The 10,834-nt window shown below is 61.2% G+C and overlaps 1 protein-coding gene across 8 annotated transcripts in view; it reads left to right on the plus strand.

Annotated features, from left to right (window-relative positions):
• The window catches only part of BIN1 (bridging integrator 1), a 62,700-nt gene that overhangs the window by 42,950 nt on the left and 8,916 nt on the right, over nucleotides 1–10,834 (plus strand). For 6 of the 8 annotated variants that reach the window (XM_007461311.1, XM_007461313.1, XM_007461307.1 and 3 more), the window contains 4 exons: nucleotides 94–179; nucleotides 370–445; nucleotides 1,792–1,874; nucleotides 4,724–4,871. In XM_007461311.1, coding sequence (XP_007461373.1) covers nucleotides 94–179; nucleotides 370–445; nucleotides 1,792–1,874; nucleotides 4,724–4,871 — 393 coding nt within the window. Of the gene's footprint in view, nucleotides 1–93; nucleotides 180–369; nucleotides 446–1,791; nucleotides 1,875–4,723; nucleotides 4,872–6,175; nucleotides 6,305–10,834 lie in introns of all 8 variants that reach the window. The other 2 variants (XM_007461306.1, XM_007461308.1) reach the window with 1 other exon arrangement.

The following is a 10,834-nucleotide window of genomic DNA, read 5'->3' on the forward strand; positions in this document are numbered from 1 at the left end:
GGGGGGGGGGCGGGTCTTGGGATGGGCGTGGCCTAGCCTGGGTGGGCTGGGACGGAGGCCTGGCAGAGGGGAATGACCCGTCCCGCCCCCCAGGCCGAGGAGGAGCTCATCAAAGCCCAGAAGGTGTTTGAGGAGATGAATGTGGATCTGCAGGAGGAGCTGCCGTCCCTGTGGAACAGGTGAGGGGGGGGGGTGGTGGCGGGCCGAGCCTCGGCCGCCCTCCCCTCCTGAGGCGGCATGGCCATTCTGCGTGCCCTGCTCCGTGCCCTCCCAGGGCTGGGTCCAGTGAGGGTGGAGGCGAAGCAGGCTCTCCTGGGCTGCCCACCCTGGCCTGCAGTTCACCTGGCCTTTCTTCCCTCCCCCCTGCAGCCGTGTGGGTTTCTATGTCAACACATTTCAGAGCATCGCAGGCCTGGAGGAGAACTTCCACAAGGAGATGAGTAAGGTAGCGCCCCTGGGCTCTGCTCCACCTGCCAAGGGCCAGGGTCAGAGGCATGGGTGGGCCGAGCTTCCTCTTTCCTGCTGGGGTTGGACACATGCTGGTGACCACAGGGGGACCCTCTGGGCCCCTGAGAAGCAGTGTCAGGGCCCAGTCCTCAAGGAACAGAGTGTCAGGGCCCAGTGGGAGCTGCTGGGTGCTCTGGGGAGGCTTCGAGTGGGCCCCAGGGGTCCAGCTCCGGCCCCCTCCCAGCTCCCAGTTCTATTCTCCTTGCCTGGGTGGAGCCCACCACCCTCAAACTGGAAACGTGCTCTCAGGCAGCCTTGGCCCAGGGAGCTCAGTGTCAGAAAATGGTGGCAGTTTTCCAATTTGTAGGCAGATAAGAAATAAATTACTAAAATTTTCCCAATTAAAAAAATGTTTTAAGTTTGCTCTACCTACAGAATCTGGCGCAAGAAGGAGTCTGATTAGCTTAAATTCCTACGTTGTGTTGTCTTCATTCTGATTAAACTGGCAGTTAAGCTGCAAAGCTGAGTTGGAGAAACGCGGCGTTGGCAGCTCCCTCCCTCCCTGTGCCATGGGTGGACCTGACTTTGTCTCCTGGGCCCAGAGGAATGAAGTGATTGTGGGGCATTCCAGGCCCAGGGCAGGAGGAGGGCTTTTGCCAGCTTGGGGCCTGTCCTGAGTGACCACCCTCAGTACGGTTTCCTGCCTGGTAGGCCTTCCCTTTCCTTCCTACTTTTTCTTCTTCCCTTCAAAGATTTGAGACAACTTGTAAAAAAATTTTAAAAAACAGAGAGAGGTGTTTTGGGAAGAAAACATTTATGTAAAGTGGGAGGAAAATTTAGCTCTGGGCTTCCTAGTGGCTAAAGCAGAGGGAAGTATACTCAGTAAAGAGAGAATCACAAGGTGCATGGGGTAAGCCCCTCGTCTTGCCTGGGCTTTTGGTGAAACCTCTGGCAGTTGTAACGTGGCCTGAAAGCATCTTGGCAAGTGACTTCAGCAATTAGGATCAACAGTTAATTTGCCAAAACAACTGAAAAAAATTAAAAACAGTACAAGCTCTATGGGGCATTTTAGGAAACGCCGCATAAGTAGGAAGAAGAAAAAGGTGGTCCCAGAAACAGTAGCTGTTCGCAGGGCAGCCCACTGCTTCCTCCTTTTTTCCTGTGGGTTTTCTGGGACAGGTGTGCTGGTTCCCTGCCCCCAGTGATGGGAAGAGAAGAGCTTGCTCCTGGTTGGGGCAGGGGCACGGGAGGGGCTGGTGGGGAGGAAGAGAATCAGGGATGTTGTTAGGGAGAGGGGGGCTGTTTGGCGGCCCCCACCCAACCGGCTTGCTGTCCCTCCTGCAGCTCAACCAGAACCTCAACGATGTGCTGGTCAGCCTGGAGAAGCAGCATGGGAGCAACACCTTCACGATCAAGGCCCAGCCCAGGTGTGTGATGCTCCCCCCCACCCCTGCCGAGGGCCGCTGGGGGCTGAGAGAGGTGTGGTCTGGGGCCGGGCTCTTTGCTGAGGTCCTTTCTGGCTGGGCCTCCCTGTGCTCAGGGGAGCAGGTGAGGGCGCCCCTCCTCCTCGACCCTGTGTCCCATCTGGGAAGGAGCTACCCGGGCAGCCTGCAGCTCCCCTGCCTGGGCCTGGCTCCCCTATCTGTGCAGCTTTGCAGGTGGGGCCCGGGGACTAAATGATTCAGCCCAAGGGGAAGGGAGCCTCCTCGTAGAGCGGGGGCCTGGTCCCAACGTTATCCGAGGCCCCGGATGGGGTGGGGTGCCCTTGTTCCTGGCTCTGCCTAGAGGGGAGCCCTGCTTCCTGAGGGGAGAGCTCCAGGGAGGAGGGGAAACACCTGGGCCTCGGCTGTGGCCCGTGGGAAACCGCAGCAAGTCTGAGATTTCCCTTCCTTTCTGTCCGTGAGCTGCCGTGCATCGCAGCACAGTGTGGAGAGCAGCGATGCACCTCGCTCTCCTCGGCTACAAGGCGGGGTGATTGCATCTGGTTCTTGGGGTAATTAGGGTGTCCCCTAGGAGGAGGAAGGCAGTCGATATTCAGTGAACGTCACTGTCCCTCTTCTCTCCTGCAAACACAGTATGTGTGAGGGAGGGAGCAGCCCACAGGGTGCCCTGGGGGCAATAAAGGCGAAAACGTGTTTCCCAGGTCACCGCCTGGCCTGGAGGTCATGGTGGCGCATCCAGGATGCGTGAGGAGGGTGGAGGGCGCCGCCCACCCGGGCAGTGCAGGCATCAGGGGCCAGGCCACCTTGGGAAAGGGCTGGTCTGAGGGGAGAGGAAGGGCCGTGGAGGTTCGTGAGCCTCCTTTGCAGCAAAGTGGGCAGCCAGGTTGCCACCTCTCCCAGGGCCCCCCCGCTGGCCCGCTGACCCCGGTCCTTCTTGGGCCCCAGAGCTCCTGTGGCTGGACCCCGGGCAGGGCGGGTGGCCAGTGCTGTCCCGGCCTGAGCCGCCTGCTGCTCGCCAGGTCCTGCTTCAGGGCAGCATCCTCTTCTGCTTGTTCTGTGGGCACCACCTCAGCATGCCTGGCAGGACGCGGAGGCCGGTGGGGGGGGCCCAGGACTGGACAGCTGGGGCCGTGGGCAGGACTGGGCCCTCTTCCCGGCCTCCAGGAGTTAGGAGGGCTTCTGCTCTTAGCCCTGCTCTGAGCAGAGGGGCTGCCGATGAGGGAAGGGAACAGGCCAGGCCCACATCTGCATTTCCCCCAAACGAAGGCCTCAACGTCCCGCCCGTCCCCACAGAAAGAAAAGTAAACTGTTCTCCCGGCTGCGCAGAAAGAAGAACAGGTACCGGCAGTGAGTGCTGTGTTGGGGGGCCTCGGAGGCCAGCACCCCGGCCCCTGTGCATGCGCCTGGCCCCGCCGAGGGCGCCACTAACTCCTAACTCGCCTTCCTGTGTGTGGTGTGCGTGTTGGGGGGCAGAGGGCAGAGGGGTGTCGCTGGGAACCAGGGGCGGGCAGACCGCCTTAGCACGTTCCTCTTGGCCTGCGGCCTGACCAGGAGTGGAGGATGCAGCCAGAAGGGAGGCCGGGAGGCTCAGGGAGAGGGCTGCTGCAGCCCCGCGGTTTGTAGGAATTCTGTGTGTGCGTGTGTGTGTACATGTACTGGATGTATGTGTATTCTTTAAGGAGGCAAAGACATTCCCATAAAACACATTCAGTAAAGGTGAGAAGGAACCAGCGAGTCTCCCATGCATCTGTGCCATTGTATGGCCCCCCGCCATGCTCGGGCAGGTGATGGGGTCACTAGTTTCTGTCTGTCCTTCTAGACCTGCCCGGTCCAACACAGTGGCCACCTGCCTCATGTGGCTGGTGAACACTGGAAATGTAGCCAGTGTGACTGAGGAGCTGAATTTTTAATTTATTTAAATTAAATTTAAATTATGTAGCTGGTGGCTGGTCTCGGTCAGCACTGTTCTAGAGTTTCTTTAGGCAAGTACAGCATAGATTTTTATTTTGCACCCAGTAGCAGGCCGTGCACACCGTTTGTCCTTGTTGGTACTGAGACTCGACTTGGTGGCTTCACCCTCTCGTCCCTGCTGTGAAGACCCCCCACCCCCTGTTTATTTACCCCCTCTGCCCGTTGCCTCTGCCGGTTGCCCGGGTTCCCCGGGAGGACCCGTGGGAGCAAAGGCTTGGGGCCCGGGAGCGGGCCTGGCTGTGCGCTGGCGTGAGGGGTGGACGGCAAGCAAGCTGGCTCGGAGGCCCGTGGGCTCAGGCTGAGGAGCGGGGCTGCCCTGAGCGCAGAGGCTGCTGCGTGACGCATGGGGTGAGACTCACTTTGCCTCTAGGATGCGTGGCTTTCTCCTGCTGTGGGGCTCGGCGCCCCTGCACCTGGTGGAGGCCTGAGGGAGGCTGGCCAGCCCCTGGCAGCCGCTCCTGGGTCCCGCCCTGGTCCCCCCTGGGGCCCGCAGACCTCAGCTCCGGGTGTGGTTGTCACTGTGTCCAGGGCAGGCCCTGCTGCGGACACCTGCCTGTTCCCAGTGCTCACGGCTGTGTCGCCTCATTTCCACCCGTCCTGCACACGAATGTGCAGTTTCACATGTGGGTGCACGGGGACACACACTCGTGCACACGCGGGCGTCACGTTTTTCTAGTGAGTCTGGACACACACGTGCACCCTCAATTTCCCAGGATCTACGTGGACACACACACGTGCGCGCACGTTTTCACACACGGATCCCCGGGGCATTGGCACATGCACACACCCTGTCACACGCACACTCCTTCCTGGACGCCGCGGCCTCCCTGCATCCGGGCCCCTCTCTTGTCTCGCCTCCGCAGTGACAACGCCCCTGCAAAAGGGAACAAGAGCCCCTCTCCTCCGCCTGATGGCTCCCCTGCCGCCACCCCCGAGATCAGAGTCAACCACGAGCCCGAGCCGGCTGCTGCGGCCACCCCCGGGGCCGCCCTCCCCAAATCCCCGTCTCAGGTAGGAACTTGTCTCGGTGGCCTGTCCCTCCCTTCCTTCCTCTGCCTCCTGCTCTGCTGCCGTTCCCCTCCATCCCTGTCCCCTGTCCCTGCCGGCCCTGGCTCCTCTCCGTGGCCCCGGCCCCTGCCAGGGTCACAGGGGCATCTGTGACCGTCTGTCTCCTCCTTAAGTGTCCCCCCACCCCCACCTGCTGTAGCATCCCCTTCTCTCCTCTCCCCTGGCCTTTGGACTGCTTGACCTTCTCCGTCTTCCTTTCCTCCCGAGACACAGTCTCCAGGGGAGACTGCATCCAGATCTGCGCAGGTGGCTGCCTCCCCCTCTTCCTTGCCTTCTTCCTTGTGGGGGGCCATGCGGGACCCTGAAAGGGGTGTCGCGAGGAGGGGCTCAGTGAGGGGAGAGGGAGGGGGAAGCCTGCTCCCCCCGTCAGTTTTCTCCAGGTTTCTGCAGCGTCCCTGGGAGCTGCAAAGGGAGGAAGGAGGGGTGGGGTCCACCAGGCAGGACCATCTGAGCCCTGCTAGGCTGTCCCCTGGCCCTTTGGCTCCTGGCCGAAGCTCTCCTGGTTGTGGGCCCGCTCGACAGCTGATTAGGAGAGCGATGCTGAGAGGGTGTTGAGAGCCTGCACTTGACTCGAGCCAGGGGCCGGACCCTGCGCCAGCCTTTCTGTATTTTCATTCATTGTCCTCACAACCAGCCTGTACGGCAGATGCTGTTATCACCCCAGCGACAAGCGATGAAACCCAGGCTTGGGCGGGGGTGGGGGTGGGGGTGTGTGACTTGCTAAGGTCCCCGAGTGGGCAGGTGTGTGGCCCTCTGCGGGGCCCTGGCTGTGTGCTGGCCTCGGGGGTGACAGCCAGAGGCTGGGCTGCAGCTCCTCCAGGGGTTGGGGTGGGCAGAGGGCCTGGGCGTGCAGGAGCAGAGGCAGGGGACTGGACACTCTGCTCTCTCTCAGCTCCTGTTTCTCTCCTCAGCCTCCCCCGAGGGCGGTGAGAGCCAGACCCTCCGATGCCAGCCCCTGGCGGCCCCGCAGGCTCTTTCCTTCTTTTCTGTCCTGTTCTCTCCTCTTCTCTCTTCTTTCGCTCCCTTGCCCTCCGCCCTCCCCTCTCTCTGCACAGGGTTTCCGACCGCCCGCTTCGGCCCCTCCCGGGGGCCCCTGTGGTCTCGGTGTCCATGTCTCGGGGAGCAGTGGCTCTCCTTGTTTCGTCCTCCTCGGTGGCCGGGGGTGTGACTAACGTGGCTTTGTCTCTGTCTGTCTCCCTGGCCCCCATGCTCTGCTGTGCGGCCCCCCAACTGCTGCCGACCCCCAGCTCCGGAAAGGCCCACCGGTCCCTCCGCCTCCCAAACACACCCTGTGCACGGAGGTCAAGCAGCAGCAGACCCTCAGCCTGTTTGAGGACACAACTGTCCCTGAGATCAGCGTGACCACCCCCTCCCAGGTCAGCCGCGGCTGCCGCGGCCCAGCCCTCTCTCCCTTCTCTCGCTCTTTCAGGGTGCGCATGGCCTTCCCCCCCCCCCCCCCCCCCCCGCCCCCCCCCCCAGCCACACCCAGCTCTTTCATCTCCTGCTCTCTGGCCCCCTGGCTTTCAACAAGCTTCTCTTCTGCAATCCTTTGGGTTTCAGCTTAGGGAGCACTTCCTCCTGGAAGTCTTCTTCCCCTGACACACAAACAGCGCCCCCCGTCCTCCCCCCACAGTCTGTGCACCCGCGTCGCTCTGTACTTTCCTGTTCTCAGCACTATTCACATTAGATCATCAGTAACTGGTTGCTTGTCTAGCTGCCTCCGCATCAGACTGTCAGCTCCATGAGGGAGGGAGGCGGTCAGCTCATCCACCATCATATTGCCAGCACAGTGCCAGGCAAATGGTGCACAGCTTGTGGCAGAAACTCCATCAGCCCTCCTATCACTGTCTTATCACTTAATACACTTCCCCTTAGCGACATGGACTCCTATTTTCCTTCTGTCCATTACTGCATATTTCCCTGATCTCCAATGCATTCCCTTAGACTTTGGGTAAAAACAATCCAACAAAAACAAACAAAATGAAATCCAAAAGCAAACAAAAGAAACAAACACCAGAAATTGGTTCCCTAATAAGTTATTATGCAAGTTGTGCAAATCAGCTGCTCTCCTTGAGCTGTTGATGGGCCTGATTTAACTTCAGTAAAGGATGGAAAGTCAGCAAACGTCAAAATCCACACTTTTCCAGCATGTGGGACTGCCTTGTTGGCGTGGAAAAGGAGGTAAATCAAAAGCTTGGAGACTCAATCTTGTAATAACCTATAATGGAAAAGAATCTGAAAAAGAAATATATATATATTTATATATGTAACTGAACCACTTAGCTGTACACCTGAAACTAACACAACATTATAAATCACCTATACTTCAATAATAAAAAAAAAAGTCTTGGAGACTGAAAAAGTGAAGAGCTGATCTAAGAAATGTGGGGTGGCTGCTTCAGAGGGGGTGCTGAGTGGGGAAGAGACCTGTGGGGCTTTGGTGGGAGATGCAGGTAGGTCACGGGTGGGTTGGAGATGGCCCCCACCAGAATTACAGCAGAGATTTAATGGCCAAGAATTGCAGTTGATGAAGGGGGAGGGGAAGAAAGCTAGGGTGTGAAGGAGGAGGAGGGTCCCCAAATCTGATCAGTTTGGTCCAGTACCGGTGACTGACATCTGAAATGTCAATTGAGTCTGGAAAGTGTGACTTTTGATTATTCTGTTCCCAATTGATTATTTTGTTTTTATTAAAAAATTCATCTTTCGGATGCGATTCTTTTTTTTTAAAAAAAATATTTATTTAGGGACTTACCTGGTGGTCTGGTGGTAGAGAATCCGCCTTACAATGCAGGGGATGCCAGTTTGATCCCTGGTCAGGGAACTAAGATACCACATGCTGCAGGACAACTAAGCCCGCGTGCCACAACTACTGAGCTCGCACACCTCAACTAGAGACCCCCTTCCCGCCCCCTTCAGGGTGCCCATGGCCTTCCCCCCCCCCCACCACCCCGGTGCCTCTGCCTCAGGAGCAGGGGTCGGCTCTGGGCCTCTCTCTCGCACATCCCTCCGTCCCCCCACCCGTCATCCCTCATCTCTGAGCACGTGGCCAGACGTAGGGACACGGGCAAACAGTCCTAGTAGAGACCGTCGGCTGCGCAGTGGCCTCTCCGTTTTATTGATGCTGTGGCCAAAAGGGGCAGGGAGCACGGAGGACCTGGGCCAGTCAGGGAAGGCTTCCTGGAGCAGGTGACGTTTGCCTACGAGCAGACACCGTGCGTTGGCCAAAGGTGGTAGTGTGCGAGCGTTTAGGTTAGGACGGGTGAAGGACAGGCTCAGGAACTGCCGGGAGTTCGTGCGCGTCAGGAGAGCACTGCTTGGGTGGCGGTGAGGAGGTGACTCGCAGGGTTGGGAACACCTGCAAGGCGCTGAGACTTTAGCTCCCAGAGCTGCTGACCCCACTTGGAGCCGGGGCTGTGGCTGGGCTGCAGAGCCCGGCTCCTGCTGTCCATGCCCTAGGAGGCACGTAATGCCCATCCCCAGGGGGATGGAGGGAGGGTGGAGCAGGGGAGGTCACTGTGGTGGCAGGGGGGTGGGCTGCACATGGTCGGGTCAGCTCACAGAGGCCGCAGTGCACCGACCACTCCAAGCCTGGCCTCTGGGCCTCACAGCCGGGCCGCCCTGTCCCCGCCAGGCCTTACCATTCGTGCAGGCTGGCTAGTCCCAGGCTGTGCTGGGCCCACGTTGCAGTGCTGCTGTGGGCTTATCCTGCCTGGGTCTCTGGGTTCTGCCTTGTGCAGGCTCCTTTGCAGAAGCTCAGAGGCCTGCAGGGAGGGGCAGGGCTGGGGGGTGGCACATCGGGGGAGAGGCAGTTAGGAGCGGAGGACCGTGCTCTCCGTGATGAGGGACCATGGGGTGAGTGGGCTTCAAGCCCCCATGGGAGGACTTTGGGTCGGAGCTAGGAACTTTCAGTGCAGGGCAGCTGGGGGAGGGTGGGGGTTGCCCTGCCTCGGGGGACCCGGGAGGGAGCCTTTCTGGAGAGCCTGGCTGAGGCTGGCCCCGGGCACTCCCGGGGCCTTGGGGAACTGCGGCCTCAGGGCAGCTTGTGACTGGGACGCTTGCCGCCTGGAGCCTGCCTCCGCCTTGGGGTGCACGCGAGGGCTAGTAGACCCTGTGCAGGGAATGGAGCCAGCCGCTGACCTACCGGGCCTGGTTCGGTTTTCAGTCTTCTCTGGGAGGGGCTGTCCCCACTTCACAGGTGAGGAATTGAGGGCCTCACCTGCAGCCAGGCCACCCGCTGAGCGTGGCCCTTGCGCTGCGCCGCAGTGCTCTCTGCATGCCTCCCCTCTGTCCTTCCACCCACTCCTCGGAGCCGGGGCCCCGCCCAGTGGGGTTGGAGAGCGCTCGCCAGGGTGCTTTGCATGGGGCTGGGGTGGGCTGGTCCCCCAAGGATGCTGTGCCGACAGCGCTGCTCTGCTGGGCTCTGGTGAGTAGCCTGCGTGCCTGCCCCTGAGGCCGGTTCTGGGCCTGCATGGTGGGAGGCTGGCCTGCTGGGAGGTGAGCAGAGAGTGCGAGGTCTGCCCTTGGCCTGGTGACCCTGTACCCTTGGAGTCTGGTGGGTGGGGCGGCGGCTGCCTGGGCCTGGCTGGCTTCTTAGAGGGGTGGGTGGTGGGGCCGTGAGGGGCAGAGGAATGCTGCCTGCAGCCGGTGAGGGCACCCAGGCCCAGCCTGCGCGGCCTCCCGGACACTTGGTCCCCTAGAGATGGCAGTGACCTTCCTCCCAGGGTCGTTGGACAGGGCTTGACTTGAAGGAGAGTCCGTGGCTGGGGATGAGTGTGGGGCGGGAGTGAGTCCCCTGAGCTTAGACCTGGGCCCTCTGCGCTCTGCGCCTTATCCCCTGAGCTGTGCGCTGGCGGCACCAGCCCAAGGACTGTGGGTCTTGGGTCTCCCCGCACAGGCCGCAGCTCAGGTGGGAAGGCCCCCCCGGGGAACCTCTGCCCATGCTTCCAGGTCTTGGGTCCTTCTAAATGGAGGACCTCAGGTGCTTTGGGCTGGAGGGCGTGTCCCGTCAGTTCTGGGCCCCATCAAGGGGGTGGGGAGGGAAGCTGGCTGGCCTGGGCTTGTGGGGCTGCGGCCCTCCCAGCCCTGCCTGAGGGGAGGACCCTGGGCTGAGCCAGGGCAGGCATAGCCCTCCCTGTCCCCGGGGAAGCCCCTTGTGTGAGATGGGGCCACAGGGGAGCAAGCCCTCCTCCTAGGAAGGCAGCGTGTCCGCTGGGCACTGGTGCCAGGCGGCTTGTCCTCCAGGGTGGCTCTGGGAAAGACCCTTTTCTTCCATGATCGTCTGGCCCAGCTTACTGAGGGGCTGGCTTCTCACAGTGTGGACGGGGCCACTGCGGCCCGTCTCCTGGGGCCATTCCTGTTCCACGTACATCCCAGGGCTGCACTCAGCCCCGCTGAATGGGAAACTTGGGGGGGCTGGGGAGGGACGTGCAGTGTGAACACGGGTGCTCAGGTGTTGGGGCCCCCCCCGCTCCGCCCCTCCGTTACGACGGGGCTCCCGGGCTCTATGTGCTGGCTCAGCCCTGAGCTGGCTGGGGGTGGGTGTCACCACAGGACTGCCTATCAGTCTGCGGCAGCAAGGGGAGGCCTGTACCCGTCCAGGGGCCCTCCGAGCCGGGGGACTGAGTGTGGTCTTGTCCAGCCTGTGCCTTGGCCTGGGCTGCTGCTGGTGGGCGCAGGCCTGGGGAGGCCTCCTCAGCCTGCAGGATGGGAGAGACGCGAGACAGTTGGGGGCTCGGCCTCGGTCTGGTGGGTGGCTGCCTGGCGGCTGGCCGGCAGCCGAGCCAGCCCCAGGTGTGTCCTCGTGTGGGTGGAGCCTGTGCCGGGGGTGTGGTGTGGGTCGTGCCCTTGTGTTGGTGGGTGTGTCTGGGGGCGGGGCCTGCCATGCCCCCCCGGCTGAGCGCTCGCAG

This window comes from Lipotes vexillifer, unplaced genomic scaffold, assembly GCF_000442215.2.
Source record: "Lipotes vexillifer unplaced genomic scaffold, Lipotes_vexillifer_v1.1 scaffold158, whole genome shotgun sequence".
NCBI lineage: Eukaryota > Metazoa > Chordata > Mammalia > Artiodactyla > Lipotidae > Lipotes > Lipotes vexillifer.